Below are 26648 nucleotides of genomic sequence, written 5' to 3'. Positions count from 1 at the left end.
TTGTCTGAGTTTTCAATTTTGTTCATTTATTTTAACTCATTAGTATTTAATACAAAAAACACACCACATGAAATAAATGTTCAGTCTCTAAAAAAAATTTACTCAGGTTTCACAAATCCAAACAAAACTACCACTGGTGCCTTGGATATAGTACGTTTTCAATAAATCTGTGTTGAGTGAATGGATTAATGTCTTTTATTTGATACAATTCACCAATCAACTTGTGAACAGACTTTAAAAATTCACATTGAACCTGCCTATGTAAAGCAGTCAATACATTATCAGTGTATCAAGCACGGTACAAATATAAAAACAGCTATTTAATTTTAAAATCACATTTAAAAACACAAATCAAAATAAGTTCTTTTCCCCAAGTCATTATCAAAGCATTCAATATGACCTCTGCATGGAGACTCAGAACATTTCTGTTCACTCACATTTCAAACAAAAACATTTTCAGTCACACTACCCTTAGGATACAGTGAGTCAGGTTCTCCAAGTGCCAAAACTATTACCTGAGAACAAATCAACCCTCTGTGGGAGCTAGGAATTGTTTGATAACTGAAGCAGCAACTTAGAAAACTATTCTTGGTAGGAAAGAGTTTGTGCTGTTTCCAAGAGAGGAACCTTTGGGCACTTGGATAATCTGGCTCATGGTGGTTAGAGCTAACTGAAAGGGACTTGTTTATAGTATGTGCTCAAAAAACATTTACTGAACGGGATGGAATTACACTGGTAAGCAATTTATATCACTCTTTAAAACACAGCTTAGGCAAACACTGGAAATGGGATCCTAATCAGCCATTAGTAGTAAAACATTTAAGTCAGAGGATGTGGAGACAAGAGAGACCTTAGAAATCAATTAGTCTCATCTTCTCATTTTATAGAAGAGAAACTTGAGGCCCAGGGAAGTGAACTGATTTACTCAAGGTCACTTGGTGAGCAGTAGAACTGAACTCTGAATTCAAATCCTCTGATCCCAAATCTAGTGCTCATTTTATAACACCAATATTACATCTCAGTTCTAGGTGCTACACAGATCAGTGAAGTAGGAGCTACTGCCATGGTTACTCTAGTGCTAGAGTTAGAGCTACAGAGAGAAACTGTTGGCCTGAAAAGGCCATTTTCTTGAGAGCTAAATCAGCAAGTTTTCTTCCTTTTAATTTTTACACATCCCTCATGGTTGGCCCTGACTCACTCTAATTTTCCTGACTGAGCCTCCTCCCCTTGTTCTCCCTACCTGGTCTCTCTCCTACTTCTAGGAATAAGAGGATGTCAACTGCAAAATGGTGCCCTGACAAATGTCTGAGATTTCAGGTAGCCAAATGTCTTGAACGCATAGGTGTGGGCTCCAAATGAGGCAGAAGGACAATCAGGGAAAATGTTTGACATCATTAGCATGCTCTCTCCCTCTTCTTATGTGCTATATAGCTCCTCTTGGCCCTTATTACAATCCACCTTGTATCCAGCCATCTTAACAGATACATGAAAGTACAGCCTTGAGATAACCTTAGACAACAGTCCTTGAGAACAGGGGTCATATTGTTTTCTACCTCTCCTATCCCTGGCATCTACTATAACAATACCTTGCATTGAGAAGACACTGTATACATGTTTGCTAAGGTTAATGGGATTATTTAAATATGGGGCTGTGTAACACGAGACAGTCTACAGACAGGGTTCAGAGAGAAATAACAAAATTAGAAAATAAGATTTATGAGGAAAGGCTAAAGCAATCAGAATTATTTAATCTGGAGAAAAGGAAGTTTGATTGTTTTACGGAGGATAGTAGTTCATTCCTCCATCTTCACAGAAGAAAAAACAATAAAAGATGCTTAAAATATACAAAGAGAATTCAGGTGGCTTATTAGAAATGTTGAAAGATAGTGGTATGTGACAGGATAAAACAGAGAGAGAAAGAAAGAAAGAAGAGATAACAAGAGAGAGCAAAGAGGATGTAATATCTTATTATAGAGGAGAATAAATTTGTCTAATATGATTTAAATGTGGTCTTGCCTGAAGACTGAGAGAATCTATATTTCACAGAGCAAGGAGGGCTTCTCTAAAAGGGTGAACCTTGATTGAAAATTAGGATTGAGGTATACCTGCTAATTAACCTTTGATTAAATTCAACATAACTAATTTGGGGTGAAGTATATTTAGAACACTAAAAATATCATTTTAGTGATATTTACAGGTAAAAGAGTAGGTATCTGTATATGAAAACTAAGTTTTTTGCTCTGTGTCCAGGAAAGCTTTGCTTCCCCCTTCCCAACAGAGAGGTAATGGACTCAAGTTTCAGAAAAAAAAATATAAAAGCATGGTCAATGTAAGAATTTTTCCCCCTTGATTATGCCTATGTGACAAGACTTTTGTTTTTCAATGGGGGAAGGGAGAAAAAAAGAAAAGAGATAATTGAAGCATTTTTTTAAAAAACGTCCAGAGAAAAGGAAAGACAAAAGGAAACAGCAGGAAAGCTTTGAAAATTACATTGGATACTTAAAAGAAAAATAAGGAATATGTGTGAAATTTTTAGTTTCACGTATGAAACTTTTTTCCTATTCTATTTTACATAAGGAAATGCTCATTTTACTTGGTGTACACTAAACTCAAGAATTTTCAAAAAAATAAAATTTGTAAAAAAAAAAAATAAAGCACATGATTCTTCTCTGTTCCTATCTCTCATTCAATTTCAATTTTATACTTACTGAACTTTGCTGCCTAAGCTTCTGTACCATTTGGTTTCTGTAACCAAATGTAAGGCAACCTAATGCTATAGCTATGAATGGGAAAAGAGAGAGGAGAAGTTTTATACAAAGATCCAGTACCCCTAGAATCCATAGCCAACCCTGGCTAGTGAATGTTTTCATGGGAATTTCAGATACAAAATGGGGAGCCCTTCTCTGGATCAGGCCCTGGCACAGAGCACTAATTGTAGTAGGTTCAGATGGCACAGGTTACATTTCTATTCTGTAAGTTTTGCTGCATGGGGTGAATCTAAGACTAAAATCCTCTAATAAGATAACTGACAGCCTATTCTCCAAATCTACTACCCTAGCTAGTTATTTCACTGATATTCCCTCCTATTTTACTCCTTGAGTTGGGATTCATTAAAATATTCCTACTTCTTACTGCTTCTCCTATTCCCTATCATAGCTGCCATGAACCCAGGAGACCTTGGAGGAATGGGGTCAGAGCCAAAGGGGAAGGGAAGGAGCACGGACCTAAATAGCCACGGTTATCTCCACTGATTGGGACACACAACAGAATCCAACAGGGCCTGGACACATTTTCACCCAGCTCCACCTTATCTTCCAGGATGTTTATTTGTTCCTTTCTAATTCTGCCTACATCTTCCTTTGGCATGAGGCTGGCCTCCAAGTCAGGAAAACCTGCTTATATGTCCCACCTCTGACCCATCTGGGCTGTGTGACCCTGGGCAAGTCACTTAACCTTTGGGTAGCTCTCTAAGATGATAAGTTTCAGAGAAGGTGCTGACTGGCATCCATTCCTGGACCAGGATTCAAATTTTGCCTCTGATATCAGAGAGCTGTGTTGCTTTGGGCAAGTGAGCAAGGTCATGCTGTGGAGAAGATGGTGTGCTGGGCCTGGGGTTGGGAAAACCTGGGGTCAAATACAGCCTCAGACACTTAACTAGCTTGTGACCCTTGGGCCAGTCACCTAACCTCTTGTGTGCCTCAGTTACCTCATCTGTAAAATGGGCACTGTAGGAATAGCACGTGCCTCCCCTGCTGTGGTGAAGTTCCAATGACATAATATTTGTGAAGTGACTAAATCATTATGCAAAAGGTAGCTATGATTAAGTTACTCATACCTCCCAGGCCTCAGTTTTCTCATCTGTACAATGAGCAGGTTGGACAAGATGACCTCAGGAGTCTCTTCCAGACCTATATATGACCCTATGATTCTCTTTTAACTTAAAAAATAGTTCTTAATTTAGCAAACACCAAATAAAATAAGCATCTCCATCCATAGTAGAACAAGAGAGGATTGTATGTGAAATTGTGAATATTGTTTAGAGCTTGCTTTTCAAGTGTACTCTGTAATAGTCATTTTAAATACAATTGTTGCATGCCTGCGAAACATGGACAGTCTATCAGTACCATGCCAGGAAACTGAATCGCTTCCCTTTGAACTGTTTTAGGAAAATTCTGAGGATCACCTGGCACTGAAGTCCTTTCTCGAGCTGACCTGCCAAGCATTCAAACTATGCTTCAGAGAGCACAACTCTGATGGGCTGGCCATGCTGTTCGAATGCAAAATGTACACTTGCCAAAAAGACTATTTTATGAAGAATTCACATGGAGCACGTGATTACATGGTGGTCAGAAGAAGCGGTACAAGGACACTCTCAAGGTCTCTCTCAAGAACTTTGGATTTGACTGTGTAACATGAGAAACACTGGCACAGGACTGCTCAGCATGGCATGCCCACATCAGAAAGGGTGCTGTGCTCTATGAGCAAAGCAGAATTGAGACAGCACAAAGTAAATGTAGAATGCACAAATTTGGAGTATCCACCCCAAAAACAGACTATCTGTGCTCAACCTGTGATAGAGCATACCGAGCTCGTATTGGTCTGATCAGCCAGTTGGGCACAATGAAACTTCACTGTATCAGGGTGATGACATTTTGGTCCTCTTTGAAAATGGAGGACAACAACCAACCAATCCACCTCTCACCTATCGCAAACAAAGTGAGCAAGTTTTGAGGAATAAACTTACTTTTGGATAGTGGGGCAAAGAGTTTTAAAATCAGAATATGTGCAGATGAAGTTTGGCTTAAGAACTTCATAGTTGACATGCATTTCTAAAGAAAATGAAAAAATCTTGTTTTTGAAACAATGGAGTTGCTTCAAACTCTGTGCTAACACCTGTGTATCATTCCTAAATGTTTTACTTATGTCCTCCTGAGTGGCATAGACACAACTAAAAGAAAGCTTACACTGAGACAGGAGGTTCCAGGATTTGTTTTTGCCTGAGTTCCCTATGCAAAGGAAGTTAATGGCATCAAAACTTGGCCACTTCCTGTATCTGCAGCCCTTTGCTGTTACTGATCCTGAGTAAGTGAATTCCAGAGTTGAAACTTGCACAAAGTAGGGAGGAGGTGTCACAGACGGCCAAAGAAACCAAAGGACCAGATCCATCCAGAGGGAGGGTAAAAAGGCAGGCTGGAAAAATGAACAAGCCATTAATTTCTTCAGAAACGTGAGCAAACATGCAGTGGTTGTCACCATTCCTACCATCAACAGTCTCAGAGAGTCGTCCAGAGCTATGAGATGTCACTGTGTGTCACAGCCATTCTGGACCCTGGCCTTGAGACTAGCCCTCTACCCGCCATGCCATGCTGCCTCTTAGGCAGTGTATAGGACATAACATACTGGAGTGTAATACAGTACATCACAATACTACACTATAGTACAATACAATGATAATAGCTGGTATTTATAGTGTCTTAAGATTTGCAATGCACTTTTAATATATATTACTTCACTTAAACTTCACAACAATCCTGTTATGTAGGTACCAAAAGCATCATTTTACATAATACAAATTCAATTCAATAAGCATTTATTAAGTAGCTACTATCATTCAAAATTTTGATGGTTGTTATTTACCAACCTCCAGAACACTCTCCTCCCTTCCTTAAGATAATCAGTTCATGGCTCATTTTTTTCTTCTCTCCAACTTTTGCCTTCGTACTAGGGGGCTTCAAAATACATGTTGATGCCTCCTCAAACACTCTAACTTAGTTTCCCAAGACTTACTTCTCCATCCCACTTTAGTCTCACAGAGAGATGGTCATACCCTTGATCCTGCCGTCACAAATGTTCCATTTCCAAGCTTATGAACTATGATATTCCTTTATCAACTACAGTTATCCCTTCCGCATCGCAACTTTCCCCATTGTGGTTTTGATATATCATGGGTCATCATAAGAAATTAAATGAGAATTTTGGGGGGAGTTTTGTGGAAGCTACAGACACAACACATGAAGGCCAGCAGATGACATGGAAAAAGTTTAGAAACTTAGAAATGCATAAGATATATGTTAGAAACTTAGAAATGCATAAGATATATGTATGGTATTGTATAATATCAACATATTTTATCTTTTAATATCTTTTAATATCTTTTAATACTATAACAAGAGACTTCTTCTCTATTACAAAGGGAGGGCCAAAAAATTTTACACAGATTTTCCAGATCTGAGGGGTTCTGTGCCCCTAATTGCCGTGATATGGAAGGGATAACTGTAATTTTAATTTTTTTTTGCTATCCTACCTTTCCCTCTGCCTTACAATCTCCTACCCTGCTCTTTGTCCTCTCTCTGACCTGCAATCCCTCTACCCCTCAATTTCTCCTCTAGCCATCACTCCTACACTAGCTATCTATCCACTCTCCTCCCAAACCCATCTTGACTCCCTGGTGAACCCTGTTCAATTCTAGACCATACTCTTGTCCCTTGCTCTCTCATCCTGTCACCAATCATGCCTTGCCAAGCCCAGCCTTGAATTACTTCTGCTATTTGCTGCCTTTGCTCCTGCTCTCATGCTGAGTGAAGCTGGAGAAAATCACTACAAATTTACCATCTCAATCTGGCCTTCACTGCAGTAAGACAATCCTGCTATGACTCCCTAATCAAGCCACTCTCCACAGTAGCTCTTCCCAAAATTTTTATGCCTGCTCAAACCTCCCATGGCTTCTCCTCCCCTCACCCTCTCAGCTGAGAACTTTATATCATATTTCACTGAAAAAATTGGGGCCATTTACCAGAAGCTCCCTCTTTTCCCCTGCTCATCTCACAATTCAGATACCTCTGCCACTATCTCCTCTTTTATTTATCTCCCATTATAAGGCGGCCTTTCTCCTTAGCAAGGCTAATCCCTCTACAAGCATGAGTGATCCCATTCCAGCCTGTCTTCTCCAGAAGATCCCACTCTATCACTACCACTCTCTCACTAATCCTCAATCTCTCCCTGTTGACTGACTGGTTCCCTGTTCCTTACAAACAATGTCCACATTTTCCTCATCCTCAAAAAACTCTCATTTGATTTGTTCCTATCTCTCTTCTCCTTTTCATGGTTAAATTCCCTGATTAGACCATCTACAATTAGAAGTCCTCTTACTTTCTTCATAACTCTTGGCAATATGACTTCTGACCTTATCCCTTGACTGAGATTGCTTTCTCCAGTTATGAATGGTCTCTTAAATGCTAAATCCCATGGTCTTTTTTCAATCTTCATCTTTCCTGATCTCTCTGTAGCCTTTGACACTGTTAGTCCCCTTTTTTACCTTGATACTCTTCTCTCTGGGCTTTCATGATACTACTCTCTCATTGTTTTTTTCCTACCTGTCCAACTGTTCCTTCTCACTATCCTTTTCTGGATCAACAGGACATATCTGTTAAATCTTGGCTCTCAGAAGCTCTGTCCTAGGCACTCCTCTCTTCTCCTGCTCTTATTTCACTTGGTAATCTCATCAGCTCTCACTGATTCAATTATCATCTCCAGGCAGATGATTCTCAGATCTATTTGTTCAGTCTTAACCTATCTCTTTACCTCCAATCTTGCATGTTCAATTGTCTACTGAACATCTTGGACTGGATGTTTCATAGGTATCTTACGTTCAACATGTCCAAAACTGAAATCATGATCTTTCCCCTAAAACCTTCTCTCCTAACTTCCCCAATATGGTGAAGAGCACCACCATCTTCCTAATCACTCAGGCTTGTGACCTCGGTGTCACCCTCACCTCCTCACTCTTTCATATTCCAAAGCCAATCTATTGCCAGGAACTATGGATTCTACAGTTATATTTCTAGTATATGTACATCTCTCCTCTAACATGGCCATGACCCATGTATGTCAAACACAGACTGCTGCAGCAGCCTTCTGGTTAATCTCTCTGCCTCAACTCTATCCTCAACTCAGGTATCAAAGTGACCATCCTCAACTCTGCCTCCTAGCTTCCTTCAAGTCTTAGCTAAAATTTGTACAAGAAGGCTTACTGGGTTTCTTAATGTTAGTGCCTTCTCTCTGAGATTACCTTCAATGTATCCTGTTTATGTCTTGTTTGTACATAGCTGTTTGCATGTGGTCTCCCCCAATTAAGATTGTGAGCTCTTTGAAGACAGGAGCTGTTTTTGCCTTTCTTCTTATCCCCAGCATTTAGCCCATCACCTGACTCCTAGTAAATGCTAATAGAGTTGGCTTGATTACTGGTATAAGGGGTTTTGTGCTAGATCTTGAGAAAAGAAGGAAAAAAATCAAAACAAACTAAAAAATAGTGCCTGTACTTAAGGGGGTTTATATTCTACTCAGAAATAGGATGTATAGATGAACAAATACAAATTGATTTGTTAAAGGAAAGAGTCCTAACAATTGGAAGAATAAAGAAAGACTTCAGGGAGGAAGTAGTACCTGAATTGAACCCTGAAGGCAGCTAAGGAGTCTAAGAGGCAGAAGGGTGGAGGTAGGGCATTAGCATTGGGACCAAGCTGTGCAGAGACATTTTCACAAACTGAAAAATTCAGAAAGAATCTGAGTTCTCATCCTGGCTCTAACAATGACTGTGATATGGAAAAAATCATTTTATTTCATTGAGCCTCAAAGTCCTCTTTTCACCTCTCAGGTTCTTTCTAGCTCTAATAGTTTGTGATTTAGAATAAAAGAGGTTAAATCAAATACAAAGCCATATTTACTAAGGACACGTAGCATAAACTGCCAACTGTGGCAGTTTGAAAGAGGACTTTCAATGACCTGTCTCTGAAAGAAAGCACAGAGTGAATCCTGCTTTCCAGGGAACCCATGTAATGAGACAAGGGGAGGATTCTGGTCCTCAAATTTCTTCTTCAAAATGCCTGTTCCAATTGGGTGAGATATAGTCACTTAAAGTTAATTTAATCTAGTTTTATGGATAAACAAAAATTTCTTCTCTATAGATTATTTGAACAAATAATCACTATGAAATGAACTCAAAATGGGCAAATCTACTCTCACACTCATAGTTCATAGATGCTAATGTTACCCTTACATACCTTAAAAAACTGATGTGTGAAAAGAAGCTTTCAAAATACTACGTACAAAACACTGCCCTTCAGTTTGTGACTGGATTGATGTTGTTCACAGTATTTCTGGCTGACTATAGTTCTGCCTCATGCCCTAAAACCTTTGTTCCAAAAGAGTCAAGCTGACTCGCACTTCTGCAAAACAAGTATGCTGGATGATTTATGCATAAAAAATATGATTTAAAGTTTTCTACTTATTTAGATTCTTATCTAAGTAGAATCTAAATACCTGTATGTACTTGGCATACAGGACAGAATGTGCTAACCCCTATTAATCTGGGAAGCTATGTTCCCTGAAATGTTTTTCTCTCTGGCTTCTTGGTTCTCTTGTGCAATGAAGTATTAATGATTCTACTGGAATCTGAAAGCCCAAGCTGTTGTTGTGAAGAGGAGGGCATGTTTGAGAGAACTTCTAGAACTGAGGTTCACATTTTAATCCTTCAAAAACCCCTCACATTGCCATGTCTGCATTTATCTTCCTGATGGCTATTTTGATCGTTACATTTCCCACATGAGTAGGGTAGGTGACCTGATGTAAAAGCCATTTAAAATGTACAGGCTATCTGGCTCAACAGTGACAACACCATTATAATGGCTTCCACTAAGGGTTAGGGAGAGAATGGTCCCAGGATCTCGGTGTGACCCTCTAACCACTTGGAAGTTAGGCAGGCACCAAGGCCACTACATGCATTAAACCCATATAAGGAGAATTCTTAAAAGCAGCAATCATTACCATGATGGTGCTTTTAGAGAAACGTATAGTAGGTCTCTCACCTCCAGTATCTTTGTTCCAAATCTTCACCTTGTTGTCGTATGATGAAGTGGCAATTGCTGGTATCAGAGATAACCCATTCGGCAGGAAGACACAGGATGTCACTGTCTGGAAATGTCCTTTGTACTCACATATTTTACCTCTAGTCTGTCTTAGGTCCCACAACTGTAACATAATGACACAAGGTATAAAAAGGAACCACTGTACACATTTTCCTCTAGTCTCTTTAACTGTTTTATTTCTCAGGACAATGCACCCAGTCACCCATCAATTATCCATCCACTGAGTAATATTTATTGATCACCTACCATGTATATGGCACTGACCATTCAGGAATACTGTAGAAAGAATCTGCATTCTGTAGGTTTAGTTGAAGTGAGTACTTTAAACTCTTATTGTTATGGGAGACTGTTATCAAAGTCTGCCACAGCCTAGGGTGAGTGTGCAGTGGCCCTGCTGCTCACAGCAACTCTCCAGCTGCCATGTACTGGGTCTCTCTGAGGTGCTTTAGAGGTCTTGTGGGTAAAAGGTCCTTGCTATAAGTACCTGAGTTGAAGACACAGGCATATTGGCTTTGTCTTCTAGTCACCATGCAAATGATGTAGAGAAATATAACATCCAGAATAAGGGAGGTAATAGGCCCCGCTGTCCTATGTATTAGACTGCTTAGAGGAAGAGGAACAGTAACAACCTGGAGCACATTCAGAGCAGTGAGACCAAGGATTAGCAACCATGTCCTCAAAGAACCAGAAGAGAGAACAGGGAGGTTTAGTGTGTAGAAAGGACTTAAGGAGCCATGTTTTTAATATCTGAAGGGCTGTCACATGGCAGGAGTTACTTTCTTTTTTGATATAATCCCTTACCGTTGCTTCACAGCCTTCCCCTCCAAAGCCACTGCTACAGGAGACACAGTTATATCCATCTGGACTGATGTCACAATAGGTCTGAATATGGTGTTTTACTGGAAATTTATGAGCTACTTGCAACCTCCGACTGTCCCAAATTCTGAAATGAATTGGGTTGAAAATGAAGTAGATTAAACATATACAATATGCCTACTTTAGGTAATCTGTTAATGCAAAATATCTGGTTCTTTGCTGCCCAGGACCAAAACAGAATGGAATGTCCTGTGTTGTTTAGGAGACAATGCTCCCTGGAATGGGTCTGTCCACAAGGTTCCAGGGTTAGTGCAATGGCTCTAAGAAATGATATCAGTTGATGACGTTTTGGAATATTCTATTCAAAGATATGACAAGGTTTTAAATAAAGTGACTGAATTTTTCCAGGTAATTTGGGGCTGGCAACCCAGCTCTAATTATACTGTGAGATTTGTTTTGTACGTGATAAAATTGCTCTAATGCAGCTGGGCATTATTCTAGAAATCAAGTACAAAAGATTTACAGATATTTCTCGGCTTATGCATGGAGTCAATTCATGGGATTATTTCCATTACATTTTCTTACATGGCTTCTAGCACTTTCTATGTGGAGTCATAATCTAGAATTCCTGTCATTACAAGATAGAATATAGACCCTTTCCTTAATTCCATTAATTATAATTCTGCTTCTGCTCCAAACTTAAAAAGCAACACCTTCCCCATTCCACCTCTTCCCCAATCTATTTTAGTGTTGATGATAGTCTCTGCACCAAAAGGGAAAGGAGAAAGTATAAGCATTTGTTAAGCACCTACTATGTGCCAGAAGCACCTTACAAATATCATCTTATTTGATCCTCACGAAAACCCTGGGAAGTTGGTGCTATTATTATCTCCATGCTGAAAAAACAGGCAGATGGTGGTTAAGTGACTTGCCTCAAATGTCTGAAGCCAAATTTGAACTCAGGTCTTCCTGAGTCTAGGCCCAGCACTCTATTCACCACACCACCTAGCTGCCAAAACAAGAAGAGACTAGTAGCTAAAAAGAGGGCTTCAGTTAGGGGTTAAGTGTACAATCATAGAGATATGTTAGGCAGCTAAGTGGAGAAATGAGAAGAGATCAGGCAAGAATAGTTGGCAATTGGAGGTGAGAGAGACCAACTCCAAAAAAGCACTTCCAAAATAGGGACATGGTGGCAGCAGCAGATTTAGTTAGGACTATAGGGGTCTCCTAGCTAGGGTTGTACATGGGACCAGATATGGGCCCTCCAACTTCCACACAGGGCCTTCCCAAGGGGCAGAAGGCATGAAGCTAACAGTAAAGGACAAGAATCGAGTCATGTAAGTGTGTACCCAGATGTCCTACAAGGTGAGCTCCACAGATCCCTATGCCATCAGCAGGCCCACCTGATGCTTTTATCCTCAGAGGTCTGGAGAAGAAGTGGTTCTCCAGGGATCCAACACAGATGAGTAACCTAGAAGAATGAACTTTTTAAAAACTTTGAAATAAATCCCACCAAACAAAGCACACAGGAATCTCTCCATAGCTTCCAGCAAATCATTGCTCCACAGAAAATATATTTGCACCTCTTCTCAAACATCTAAGAACTAGGAAATGTGCTTTTAAGGGACTTTGTACAATTTCATGACTACATGTCTTATTTTTAAGCCATCATCAGCAATAAACATTTATCAAACATCTCCTATGTAATAATTGTATTTGTTTCTCTCTGTGTCCCCCCCTCCTCACACAGTTAATTTCAGAATTTGCGAAAGAGACTGAAAGTAGCACAAACATTCCAAGATACTATATTAGGCATTAAAATAAAATTTTCTGATTACTTTGTAAACACACCAACCAACAATGTAGATATTTATATAGTCTTTGCCATTTATAGGACTGTAATAATTTTCTGCTACCTATTTGACAAGCCTCCTTTCCTGTCTTCAAATCCTTTCTCATCACATGGCAGAAATCATACAAGAAATGATTACGATCATGATCTGATGACTCTAAGCCCATTTCTCTTCTGTTATTTGTTCTCCCTTCCATGCCCTTCCCCCCAACCCAGGGGTATTTTACTCTCCTTTCCTTGGTTTGGTTCCTAATTAAATCCATTGGATGACCTACGTTATCAAGGACTCTGTGTTACGGTCACTCCTTAATGCAAACAAATGGAATGCCAAATGAGTAATTCATGGCCTAACCCAGTGCATCTCTGAGGACTCCATATGGTGCCATTGGGAAAAAGGAAAAGCACAATTCTAATCTTTCTCATTACTGATATGGCCCCCTGCTGGTTTGGGTTTATGATAGTTTTCAAAATTAACACAGCTGCTCCTGCAAAGGAGAGAACAAAGGGCAAGTGGATTTTCTCTCACAACCTAGTATCTATAATCAGAAAATGGTGAGTCTGTCCATTTAAATAAAGGCAGGAACAGCTTCTTTTGGGTAGTTTTCTGTGTATAACAGATTCACAAAGTTAGGAAGGATGAAATCTTTTAAAGCCAATGCAGTACTATATTAAATGAGAATGTATATACATACACGAATTCTACATAAATGTCAGCTATCATTATTATGCAGAATCATGGAAACATAATTCTTAGAGCTGGCAGGGACCATAAGAGAGTTTTTTTCAAACCCCTTATTTGATAAAGAAGGAAAATTAAGCCCACAGAGAAGAGATTGATTAATATCACACAGCTACTTAGTAGCACAGTTGGGATTAAGCCACGGAGGTCTACTGTCTTCCCATACAGTATGTTCTTGCCCCTACATCATACTGTCTACTACAGCCATCAATATTTTTAGCCAGTTCTTACCAGGTTTCTTGAAATGGTAGCTTTTTGAAGACATTCTCCAGTCTTTATATCCCACATGCAGAGAGTATTGTCCCGAGACCCAGTACATATCTGTGAAGAATCTAGAAATGGTTTTAAGAAGGGAGTCCATGAGGTTATGATTTTAAATGGGATTTTGGAAAGCACGCTCATAAGAAAAGCTTTGCAGGTTAGAAACAACTTTATTGTAGGTGTCACCTGGACTCACAGCTAATCCAGTAACAACCATATCATGGCCCAGAAACTGTTGTATTGGTTGCAAATGTCCATTCAACTCCCATAGTATTGCTGTCTTGTCACGAGATGCACTGAAAAATTGGTTTGATCCAAAAACACAGGCTACCTGTTCAGAAAACAAGGCAAAAAGATCCATAGTTTTATGTCCAGGATAGACTGAATTTCAAAGAAAAGAAAGATATGTGTACAATTCTCTTACTAAAAGTAGCACATTAAGAACTTTTCCCACAAAAAATTCCTACCCAATATTCTATATTGTAGCCTTGTCATGATCCTTGGTTCTTGAAGTCCATGCAAGTGGAATTAGCTCTAGCAGGTTCTACAAAACTGGAAAGGCTTTTAATGTAATTCCTAGTGATCAACTACACATGCTGTCCAAGGAATAACTTAAATATGGAAAAAACTCATTACAAAAAATCTGGTCACTAGGCAATGAATGCTTTGGACAAAGAGAAACACAAAAAGACCTTCAGTACTCCACTGGCCCCTTCTACCTCTGCAGTAGTGGTGCAGAATATGCTAAGGGCAGAGGGTCCTAAGGATTGCAATTTTTAGATCATTTATAAACATTAAGGTAACTGATAGCCCTCTTGGTTTACAACAAGTGAGTTGATAAACTATTGGAGGAAATGCTTTGACATGTGTGGATCTCATAGGTCCTTGTCGTTCCACTGATGGGAGCTGGCAACTCACCCACATCTTTTAATCTTGTATAAGCCTTGTCCATATCCTCTCATATATCTATGTGTATCTACCCAGTCTGCTGGAGGTCTTTCTCTAGATTATGTGCTGAAGGGTTGGAGTTGTAAATGGAGTTGATGTGGCACAAGTAATTGCTCCCTGGAACTATGACAGAAGCATCAGGATTCTTCCCTGATGTTGGATTCATTATGGAAACAGAAATTGACAGATCTAGAACTGGAAATCAGAGAGTATACATATGCCTCCATATTAATATAGGATTTTTAACATTTCATGGATTCTGACACAACATTCATGTTGGCCCTGTTATTACCCACTCATATTACATCACTGAAGCACTAAACCAATGAACATTTACTAAGCACCTACACTACGTGAGCCTCTGGAAGTACAAAGACAAAAAGGGAAACTGTCTTCGCCCTTAGGGATCTTACATTCTATCAGAGGAAATGATATGGACACAAAGAAGGTGACATAAAGTATTTGTAAAGTAAATACAGAACAATTTTTCTGAGATAAGTACTAACTGAGGGGAATCAGGAAAGGCTTCATGAAAGAGGTGGCACTTGATTGGAAGGAAATTAAGGAGTCTAAGAGATGAGGAGGGATTACTTTCTATGAATGGGAGATAGCCTGTACATTATCATGGAGATGGAACATGCTGTGTCAGCGACAATAAAGAGGCTAACTGGCATAAAGGCACAGGAATAAGACTGAGTCAAGAATGAAAGGTCACTGTTTTTCTTCCTCTTGTTTAGTGGTATTGCTGCCCAATACATATATACACGTATATATGTATATATGTGTGTGTGTGTGTGTGTGTGTGTGTGTGTGTGTGTGTGTATACATATAGGCTGGTAAAAAGTTGTCTTACATCTAAAGTAGGGAAAGATACAAAGAGAATAAGAAAAATCTTGGATTCTATCATTAGCTTCCCAAAAGTGATGGGAAAGACATCAGCAACTTTGTTCCAAAAAGCCCACTTTTCTCATTTAAAAAAAATCTCAATATGGACAATGTATACATGTATCCAGAATATTCTTATTGAAAAAAATGATATGGGAACAGGAAAGCTTTTACAGATAATTGTCAAGCAAATCTTCACAGTCACACAACTAATGGAAAGATACAGAGAATACAAGATTCCACTATGTCGATTGGTGATTATAAAAAAGCATTCAACATGATATAGCAAAACATAGCCTTAAAGATTTTCCTCTAAATTTTCCCTAACATTAAAACCACCTAAGATTTCTGATCAATGCAAATACAGAGATAACTTTGTCCAACAATTCTCCATCAATATCAAAGCATAAAATAGGGACATATATACTTCCCAAAGGTATTTCCCATAATCATGGAAGATATTTATGTAAGGGTAAAATGTAAGAGGGTTCCCTACAGATGGTGAAATCCTCCAAATGTGTCTATTGTCAGCTGAAATTGAGCCGACTGCATCAAATCCCAAGTACCATAGAGCTTACATTTAATGAGATGCATAATCATTCAGAAGAGATGGACCAAGCAATTCATATAAAACCTATTAAAAGTACATTTCTTAGGTTATGACTGAAGTTGGATGAGCAGCCCATCAAGTTAGTTTATCAGGATGGGCATATATCTTGGATGGGCACTGCAGTTAGATAATGAGCTAGCATAGAACTGAAGGAAGAAAAAGAGAAGGCTGGATTGTATCTGGGAAACTGCAGTGTTTTCAGTGATCTGAGGCTATTTCTTGAAACAAAAGCCAATCTTCTTGATGCCAATGTATTTCTTTTGATGCTATATGGTTGTGAATAATTTAAAACCACAATGAACATGAAAATAAAATTGCAGGTAGATAAAGGTTACTATGACTGCAGCATATTGACAACTATGAATTATGCCCAAGAAGTAACATGTAACATATCATTAAGAAAATGTTTTTTATTAGAAAAGACAGTCTGCTGGTCATGAATGAAAGATAACAGATGAACTACAGAATTTATCAACAGAAAGGACTAACAGAAATAGTATAGTAATGCCCATGAAATGTTTTCTTTTTATTCTAGAAGAAGGTCTTTAGCAATCTAGGTAGATCCTCCATGGCAGATTTACTGGGTGGCAGGATGGGGAGACATGAGCAAGGATTGTACAACACAGGGGAGTTAATACTTGTAGGAGCCCTCAAACTCTTGAGGTATAAACTGGGAATTTGTTAAAGATCACTAGATGCCAGGATCCGTTTCATTCTCTGTTTCCACAACATTGTTGGCATGGCTCCCCATCTCTCTGCCTGCTGAGACCCTACCTATCCATCGAGATTCATCTGAAATCCTACCTCCTTGGTGAAACTCTTCCTTTGAGCACCTGGAGCACTGATTTTCTGCTCTATGCTTTATCATATAATGCCTTAAGACACCTCTTGTATTACTGTCATTGTTTTTTATGTTTTAATTTCTAATATTATAAATAGTGATAGACATAACCCACATAGATGAAAGCTCTTTGGAGTCCTCCTGAGACTAAAAGTTTGAGAATTGCTATGCTACATTCAGCTGCCTTTGACTTAAAGTATATTATTTCAAAATATACACTGAGGTACCTTAAAGTAGGGGGCAACTAAGTGGCTCAGTGAATAGAGAGCTGAGCCTTGACTCATGAGTACTTGAGTTCAAATCTGGCCTTGGACACCTACTGGCTGTGTGTTCCATATTTTTTAAATTCATTAGTTTTACTTAACTTTTCTTGTCTATAATTTCTATCTCTAACTAGGCAGCAGTCTGTCTCCTTATCTTATGCTGCTCTCATATCCCTAACAACACATAACAAGTTCCTTGTATGTCACATGTATTCAATTTAAACTCTGTTGACCATGTGAATAATACAGTTTGAATCAGGAAGAATTTCCTCTGTACTTTGATTTGGAAAAGGGTTGGCTCTGTTCTCTCTTACCCATCACCTGAGCTACTGGAGTACAAGCAAAAGTCAGATGCTTTACACTTAAGCAAAAATAAAAATAATGGAAATTAGTAAGTTCTTCTGTTCCTGGAGTAGGGACTCACAATATCAATGCCTCTAGTATTTTTCTTTATGATTAAAAAATCAATTAATCGGGAGGAGAAGGGAATAAGCATTTATTAAGTGCCAACTATATGCCAGGTATCGTGCTAAGTGCTTTACAAATATTTTCCTATTTAATTCTCACAACAGCCTGGCAGGGGGAGAGAAGGGATATATTATTATTCTCTCCATTTTACAGCTGAGGAAACTGAAGCTGACAGAGGTTAAGTGACTTGTCCTGGGCTACACAGCAGTGTCTGCAGTTGGATTTGACCTCAGGTCCTCCCAACTCCAGGCCCACCACTCTATCTGCTGTGCCACTTAGCTGCCAACAATAAGAATTTATTAAGTGCCTATGCTATACCAGGGACTGTTCTAAGTAATAGAGATATAAAGACAAAAATTAAACAGTCCCTGTTCTCAAGGAGCTTATACTCTATGGGGGAAACAACATATAGATAAGGATAGGGACTGAATTTAGATATGGATATATACAAATATGTAAAGTACACATAAAATAAACAAACACAAGTTAAATTGGAGAGGGAGGTACTAGCGGCTGGAGCAATCAAGAAAGGTTTCTTGTAGAAGGTGGGGCTTCAGCTACATTTAGATGGAAGCTGGGTATTCTAAAAGGGGGAGGTAAAAAAGTCGTGTGTACTCAGCAAGCATGGCAGAGAGCCAGTGTAAGGGCATGGAGATGAGAGGTGGAGGGTCATGGGACAGGAACAGTAAGATGGCATTTTGACTAGACTATGGAGTAATGTAAATAAGCCCTGGAAAGGTCAGTTGGAGCCAGGGTGTGAAGAGCTTTAAATGACAAACATGAGAGTTGACAGTTAATCCTATAAGTAATATGGATTATTTATACAATACTAACTAATCTTTTATTAGTTTTGAGTTTTTCCCCAGAGCTCAGACAAACTCCCTATATGATGACAATTCATCACCACTCACCTGGGCTGTTTTAATAGCTAACTGGTCTCTCTTTTCTAATCCATCCTTCATACAGCTGCCAAATTGATATTCATAAAACATCTGACCACATATTATCACTCTGCTATTTGGAAATCTTCATTTGGCTCCTTATTATTGCCTTTAGGATAAAATGCAAAAATCCTTCGGCTGGTGTTTACAGGACAGCTCCCCGAGCTCTTCAATCTGACTCCCATCACTCCCCTCCACACACTCTGCACTGCTGCAACGGGTCTGGCAGCTGTTTGCTCTATACAACATTTCATTTTCTGCCTCTTCCTTTACCTTTGGGTGTCTGCCAGGGGGTCCTTCATGTCTGGAATGCACTTCCTTCCCTCTTCCCTCCCTCCTGCCTTACCCTGGGCTTTCTTCCACACACAGCTCAAATCCAACTTCCTTTTCTGATCCCCCCAGTGATTAGTACTTCTCCATCCTAAAAATTACTTTCTATTTCTTTGTATAGAGTTCACTTCTCTGTGTACATAGGTTACACTTTGAGAGCAGATATGGTTTTGGTTTTGCCTCTGTATCCTCAGAGCCCAGGTAGTACCTTGCAAATGGCAGGTATTTTTAAATGCTTGTTGAATTAAATTGAATATACCTTGGTGATTTCCCGTTGGTGTCCTTTGAACTGTTTCATTCTATCTCCAGATCTCCAATTGTAAGCCACAACCATCTGCAGAGAGAGTGGTTAGAGCCAGTTACCTTGACCACAATCTTTTGACTCAAATCAATACTAAAGTACTATACCTATTGTTCACAGACCTCTAGCCCCTGTCCTTAATCACTTCCTCTTAGTGTCTGATTCCACTTAATTCACTTCATTGTCCTCTAGTCACATTTTCGACACTCATCTCATCTCCTCTCCATAGTCTAAGGTCAAATCTAAAGGTCTAATAAAGTAAACTCAAAAGACAGTTTGCAGAAGTTAAGGTTTAATGCACTGATCTTAAAAAAAGGCCATTGATATGTTTTGTTTTTATATCCTGGCCTGTTATAAATATTCCTATTCCTTCCTGCCTGAAATTGAATCTTCTTTGTTGCAAATGAAAAGTTAAGCAAAAACAAACCATATAGAGACCACGTGTATCCCACATTCTGAATCCTGCAGTCCCTCACCTCTCTGCCATGTAGAGGATGGAGATTAAGTATTAAAATGACTAGAGTATGGCTTCCTTTTATTCTTCTTTTCATTAATGTTATTATAGGGAGCAGCTAGGGACAGAGTACCCAGTCCAGAGTCAGGAAGACTCAAATCTGACCTCAGATACTTACTAGCTGTGTGACCCTGGGCAAGTCACTTAACCCTGTTGGTGTCAGTTTCTTTGTCTGTAAAATGAGCTGGAGAAGGAAATGGCAAACCACTCCAGTATCTTTGCTACCAAAAATATCACATTTACATACCATGATTTGTTTGTTGCTGTAAAGTCATTTCACATTCTTCATGACTCCATTTGGGGTTTTCTTGTGGTCAGCTTTGAAATCAGGAAGATAAGTCTTCCTGACGCTAGGCTGTGCGCCCTACACACTGCATCACCTAGCTGCCCACGGCCACAGCTGAACAATTTGTTCTGCCATTCCCTAATTAATGGGCACCTTCTTTGTTGACACAAAAAATGTTTCAATGCATATCTTGGCATATATTGGACCTTTCTATTTTTGTCCTTAGGGCATATTCTTAGAAGATCAAAAGATATAAATAATATAGTTATTTTTCTTGAGAAAGGCAGAATTGTTTTGCAGAATAATTGTCTGTTGAACTTTTAAGAAAAAGTTAAAGCAAGCTGCTAAGGATGACTGTCCTCCATTCATTGTTAAGAGTATCAATCAATCATATATACCACGATGGGGGAGGAGAGGAAGAAGCACGTTAGGTCTTTATTAACAGAGTAGCGATGTGCATTAGAAAATATAAAAAAACAGGGGCAGCTAGGTGATGCAGTGGACAGAACTCTGGCCCTGGCCTAGAGTCAGGAGAACTTGAGTTCAAATTGGACCTCAAACACACTTACTAGGTGTGTGACCCTAGGCAAGTCACTGAACTCCAACTGCCTCCAAAAATATATATATATATGTAAAAAACATAGGAAATAATCCCATGCAAAAATATGTGATGAGGATGAGTGGGGGTTTCTAGAAAGAAAGAGGGTATGCACATGCTCCCCAGAGAAGGAGATGACACTATCAGTACAGAACAAGCTGAACAATAGTTCAGCAAATCAATGGTTCCCAAATCTGTAACAGGAGACTGTGGCTACTTCTAACTCTCAACTTTTAAATTCTAATCTTAATATTATCAACTACGTTTAATCAAATCTGTTCCACCAGAGCCATTCTAATTGTTCTGCTCACCATGTTACAATTGGCACTGTCATCCTTACCTTATCTTTTCCTCCTGAAACACAAATGTCTGAATTCAGAGCAGTAACTGAGTTGACGGCATCAGTGTGAGCTTCTTTGTACTCCTGGACGACTTTAGGAGAACCATTCTCCTCCACACATCCTTCAGTTCTGGCAGAGAAGGGATTCAAATCAATGGGTGAAAATTCAGGAGGGTAGAGGAAGAAGCTGCTGGGACTAGGACAGCGGCACAGGGAAAAAAATGAACTGAGGTGAAATGGGGATGCTGGGTCAACGGAAAATGTTGGGGGCAATCAGACACTAAAAGGCTTGCTAGGAACTAGGAGTTGTTATTCCTCTGTATACAGACAGGTAAATAGGTCTTGTTAATGCTCAGGCAATTTTTTCACAAAGATTTGCAGGTTTTTCTGACTTAGAAACAGGCACTAACTATGTCAGACTTTCAGGACATATCCAACCCAACAGGAACACATGAATTTGTCCTTCAAGGTATGGTAATTCAGCCTCAATGGCCACCCTCTTAAGCTATTTTGTTTAGTGGAAGGGTGATACGGTGGCTTGCAATGTGGCTCTGGGCTGGAAAATTTGGGGAACCCTGGGTTAGGGCAAAGTCGCTGTACCTATATTTGTAGGTGTTGTGTTTGATTTTGCTCTGGAGCTTGCCCATGGTTCAAAGCACTCAGTCAACACCTTCGCCAATTCCACCTGCCACTGCTGGCACATCTGAGCTGGCATTACTGGAGATCTGTAGAAGTTATGTCACCTGGATGACGTTACAACAACAACAACAATTCTACCAGTGATAAAGAAGCATGGGCAGATGGTCAGAAGGCTTGCTACTGGGAATCTGGGTTAGTAGTTAAAGGAGGTGGTGCCTTTTGATTCTCCTTTCATGCCAATGAATTAATGAATCAATGAACCAATAAATATTTAAGCACCTTCTATGTGCCAGGAAAAGGACAAAGGATGAAACAATAAAATCAGTTCTGCTATAAAGACTGTTCTGAAAATGCAAATTTGTTCCACTGTGATTCACATTTTAGGGAGCATTTTAAGCATAATACTAATTTCAAGTCTGCTTCTGCCCAATTTCCCCAGGGAGAAAGAGTGAGAATGTAGAAAACTGCATCATTTCACAATAACTCACAAGCAGTAACCTTTCCAAAGTCAACTTCTAGAAGCAAACTTTAGGTCTCTGTCAAGGTAACAGTGCCATATTTACTGTACTTCTGGTGCAGAAGGAGCCGTGGGTGGAGAAGGGCTGGTCCACACCACTCTTAGACCCTTCTGTCTCTGCCTTAGGCTGAAGCTCAGTTTCCCAGCTACTTCCTTGTATGCTGCTGAGAAGGGTGGAGGGAGGTGAGAGGGAGGTCAAACAGCAGCCCATGGAAGTGGCCCCATTATCCATTGTAGTATTTGGGTACATCTTAACATTTGACATGAACAAAACTGGGCTACTGTTTTTTATTAGGTTCCTATCTTTTTTTTTTTTTTTAATGTGTCACTGACCAAGTTTTTGAGCATTTTGTCCCACACATATTTTCCCTGTGTTTTTTATTAAGATTTTGTATAACATAATTTTTTTGTCCAAATATAGTGAAACTGATTGTACCTGCTCTCAATGAGTTTATATTCGATTGGTGGAAATGATAAATACATACATAGCATAAGTATAAAGTGAATAAACAAATATTTACTGCAAGGTAATTTATGAGGAAGGACACTAGCAGGAATAGGAGACGTTTCATGAAGAAGATTGTGTCTTAAAGGAAGAAAGGGCTTCTATGAGGAGGAGGCAAAAGGGGAGTGTGTTCCAAGTATGTGGAACAGCCAATGCAAAAGCAAAGAGATGGGAGTGTCATATTCGAGGAACAGGTTTGGCTGGAGAGTAGAGTGCAGGAGGTAGAGTCCAGAGAAATGTCCAAAGAAACTAGAAAGATAGCTGAGGGTCAGAATGCATGAGGCTTTAAAAGCTAAACAGAAAAGTTTATATTTAATCCCAGAGATAATAGGAGTTGATTGACATGGTTATATTTTGTATGTAAGTTAAACTACTTTGGCAATTGTGCAGAATAGAGGGAGCAATAAAAGTGGTAAGATAGGAAGACCAAAATAGGAGCCTGCTCTAATAATCTAGAGTCTAGGTTCTAGACAAGGAGGGGCTGAAGGACTGAACTAAAGTGCGTATAGTACGTGAGCAGAGAGAAGGGATCAGATGTGTGAGATGATGCGAAGGTAGAAACAGCACGATTTGGTGACTGACTGTATATATGTGTTGAAAGAGAATGAGTAGAACAGAACGTGGAGAGACTGGGAGAATGGTGCCTCCTTCAACACAAAGAGGGAAGTTTGGAACAGGAGAGGTTTGGGGGGGTGATGATGAGTACATGCTGAGACATGATGCACATGAGTACATGATGGACATGCTGAGTTTGAGCTATCTTCAGGAAGTCTAGTCTGAAATGTGCAATATGTGACTGATGATGTAAGACTGAGGCTAGAGGAAAAAATGGGGCTAGATACAGAAATCTAGAAGCCATCTGCATAGCTGGTAGTTAAACCCATGGAAAGTGATGAAGCTACCAAGAGACAGAGCAGAGAGAGAGAACAGAACACATTCTACAACCCCAGGAACACTCACAGATGGGGGTGTGTGATGCAGACGATGAGTTGGCAAAGGAGACTAAGAAGGAACTGTAAGACGGTAGGAGGAAGGCCAGGAGAGTCTCGTCATGAAGACCCAGAGAAGACAGAATATCCAGGAGGAGACAATGGAGATGAAGGATGATGATAATATTGAATATAAAACTTTGGAATAATCTCTTTGTTCTCTCTGAAGCAAACTCAGAGAGTGCCTCTTCCTATGTCAACAAAAGCCAGCCAGGGCTGACTTGGCATTCCTTAAGAGACCTTTAACCTAAGATACTTTTTCTGAATAATGGCACGTTTTCCATATCTTAATATTTTGTGGACATATACTATGTTATGACATGTTAATGGTAAAGAAAATACAGACATCTTGGGTTGTAATTTCTATTTGAAGCTTTGTCAAATGTTATCTTATTGTATTTACAACCTATGCAATTAAGAAATTTCTTTCTAATGGTCTAGTTAATCACTTATGGAGACCATAAATCTGAAGGACACAGAACCCCTTCTTTGTCCTAAAACAGACTTAAAGCTGGCTGTTTTTGGTATCTGGTAGCTAGATTTAATATCTAGCTCTGTGGACTCCACGTACTGTTACTTTAAAGAGAATGAATTAATCTATAATAAATAATGAAAATGTATGCATTTAGCCTGTTGCATCTACTTTAACCAAACTTAAAGGTTAACAATGAGAACCAAGAAAAGACTGTCAGATGTGACAATTAAGGGAGCACTGGTAACTTTGAAGACAGCAGTGCTTGTTGAAAGAAGTCAGAAGCCAGACTCCACAGAGTTATTAACAGTGGAGTGAGAGGAGAAAGAATGGAAACAGCATCGAATGCTTTTTCAAGGTGTTTGGTAGAAATAGAGGATGAGAGCTTCAGGGGGATAGTACTTTAGTAAAGGTTTTTTAAGGGTAGCAAAGCTTAGGTAACACAGTTGAAGGCAGAAGAAAAGAACTTACAGATGGGAAGTGGCTAAAGATTTCAAAGAAAAGAGGGGGAAGATAATTGAGGATGTAGTCTAGAGAAGTTGGCAGAGGAGGGAGACAAAACACCAGACACCTGGGACTCATTTCTAGGAAGTTGGGAGAAGTAAACAGAGATAAGGAAATTGTCCCTCTACTCCTCTACTAAGGGGTCCTAAGAGTCTATGCTGATAAATAAGAAGGAATTCCTGGGAAGCAGTAGCCCCAAGAAAAGAAACTCAGCCTTGTGAATGTGTCTACTAATTTTTTTCTAGGAAGAATTATTTCTAGAGATACACTGTGGCTAGGGAGCACTCTGCATATAGCAGATGCTGCTTAAATGTTTGCTGAAGTAGACAAGGTGTCTGGGTTCCTAATCTACCAAATTGTTCCTTTTCCCAAGACAACAACAAATTTTAAAAGAGAAAACAAAGATGGCATTGTTTTTTTTTCCTCTATCTGGTATTGTAATTGCACTGATCTCAGTTTGAAATAATTTGATTACATTCTTAACTCTTCAAATGACAACACCTTATTTATAATAAGCACCTGTAGATTGGTCAGCGTGAGAATTTGTTTTCCTTGACTGTATAGTTTGTAATGAATTTTGTGTGTCTTTCTGTTTGGGTTTTTTTTTTTTTTGGAGGGGGGAAGGGAAGGGAGGCAGGAGGAAGAAAAAGCATTTTTAGGACTTTACAATGAAAAAATAACTTTTAAAATTACTCACCCCAAACCCTACCAGATCTGTGTGGTAAATGGATATATGTGAAGATTTCCAAAGCTTGTTCTAGGAGAGATGATTAAAGTAGGCCCCTTGCTAGTCACTGCAATTAGTAATAATATGCTTAGTTATTATTCTCTCTCACTGACCATATAATTCCACAGCAAAAAGATTTATAAAGTAGCCTTTCTTTTCAAAAGAAAGAACCTTTCAAATTCTGAGATTAATTCCATTTTTTCCAACAACTGGAAAAATTCTTAGGAACAAATGATGTGCATAGAAACCTTAGAGGTAATTTAGTTTATCCTCCTCCTAAATGTATCAAGGTAAGCTTAGATTCCATTAACATGTTGTTATTCCATCTGTTCATCAAATAATCTGTTCCTTTGCAGTCCCAGATTTCTTTTGGGATGACAATTTCACCTATTTAAAACTATACAGACACACATGTATACACACATAAATACACATGTATCAGTATTATTCACTATAATAGAGTGTCCGAGCTGGAGAGGACCTTAGTGACCATCTAGTCTAACCTCATTTTACATATGGGGAAACTGAGACCTACAAAAGGGAAGTGATTTCCCAATGTCACACAATGGCATGATGAGGTCCCCTGGGGTGACTAATGGATGGAAAAGGGAAGAGGGAGACAGGGAAGGAGAAAGGGTGAGCCGTCTTCCAAGAGGAACCCCCAGATTCGGGGCCAGGAAACCCAACAAAGGGGGGGAGGGGAGGGGGGCAGAAGGGCGGAGAAGGTCACAGAGATTCAAGCCGGAGGATGGGATTTAACGGTTATCTAATCTCTTAGGATTAGGATCTGAGGCTGGAAGAGTTTGTGTGGGTCATTCACGGATGAAGAAGCGGAAGTTCGGGGAAGTTAAGCCCAAGAGCACACAGGCGGCAGAGTCTGGATTTGAACCCAGGCCCTCAGAGTCCGGAGCCAAGGCCCTCGTCCCGGCACCATCCGGCGAGGGAAGCGAGAGGCTCCGGGGCGGTGAACCACATCCCTCCGCCGGGGGGGGCTCCAGACTGGCCTGGGGGCCCTCTCCCGCCCCCGCCTTCGGTAAAGGACGCGGTGTCCCCAAGATGCAGGGACTCGGCTCTTCTCCAAAGCCGCCCCCGCGTTTCCCACCACCTTCATCCCCGCCCCGTACGCACCGCCCGGGGCTGAGGTAGGGTGGACGAAGAGGCCTGGGGTCTGCAACCTCCATGCGCGCAGTAATCCGTTCCTCAGGCTGTTCCTTAGCAACGAGGCGCCCGTCGCTAGGGCGGTTGTGTGCCCGCGAAATGAGCCCGGGCGGCAGCGCGGGAGGGGCCCAAGAGGGTTCCGCCAATCGAGAGGCCCCGCCCCCGGCCCGCCAGGCCCCGCCTCCCAGGGCGGGGCTGCCCCCTCCTCCCGCCCCTCCCAG

General features: G+C 40.0%; 1 protein-coding gene across 9 annotated transcripts; it reads right to left on the bottom strand.

Annotated features, from left to right (window-relative positions):
- WDR31 (WD repeat domain 31) lies at positions 1-26572 on the bottom strand. 9 transcript variants are annotated; one of them, XM_072632467.1, is made up of 12 exons: positions 26398-26528; positions 25240-25336; positions 22044-22236; positions 21517-21659; positions 20917-21046; positions 19137-19211; positions 13778-13922; positions 13562-13662; positions 12143-12210; positions 10725-10866; positions 9864-10026; positions 1-5190 (listed from the first exon to the last, which is right to left on the bottom strand). In XM_072632467.1, the coding sequence occupies exons 4-12, from the start codon at positions 21561-21563 to the stop codon at positions 5030-5032; spliced, it is 1032 nt and encodes a 343-aa protein (XP_072488568.1). In that variant the 5' UTR covers positions 21564-21659; positions 22044-22236; positions 25240-25336; positions 26398-26528; the 3' UTR covers positions 1-5029. The 9 variants fall into 9 exon arrangements, with proteins under 9 accessions (XP_072488568.1, XP_072488571.1, XP_072488570.1 ...); XM_072632470.1 differs by having other exon boundaries at positions 21517-21641; XM_072632469.1 differs by having other exon boundaries at positions 22044-22233.
- Between the last annotated feature and the right edge of the window lie 76 nt (positions 26573-26648).

This window comes from Notamacropus eugenii, chromosome 1 (genome assembly GCF_028372415.1).
Source record: "Notamacropus eugenii isolate mMacEug1 chromosome 1, mMacEug1.pri_v2, whole genome shotgun sequence".
NCBI classification, from domain to species: Eukaryota; Metazoa; Chordata; class Mammalia; order Diprotodontia; family Macropodidae; genus Notamacropus; species Notamacropus eugenii.
Note: the sequence above shows the minus strand (reverse complement) of the source record. Positions and strands in the feature narration are given on the sequence as shown.

Excerpts from the sequence above, each read along its gene's own strand:
- WDR31 (XM_072632465.1), bottom strand. The coding sequence starts at position 26,450 with ATGGAGGTTGCAGACCCCAGGCCTCTTCGTCCACCCTACCTCAGCCCC. Across the intron at positions 13,663-13,777 it reads TGGATTAGCTGTGAGTCCAG|ATTCTTCACAGATATGTACT; the intron begins GTGACACCTACA and ends AACCATTTCTAG. Across the intron at positions 5,191-9,863 it reads TTGGAACAAAGATACTGGAG|CCTGCCTTTTTACCCTCCCT; the intron begins GTGAGAGACCTA and ends TCATTTTTCCAG.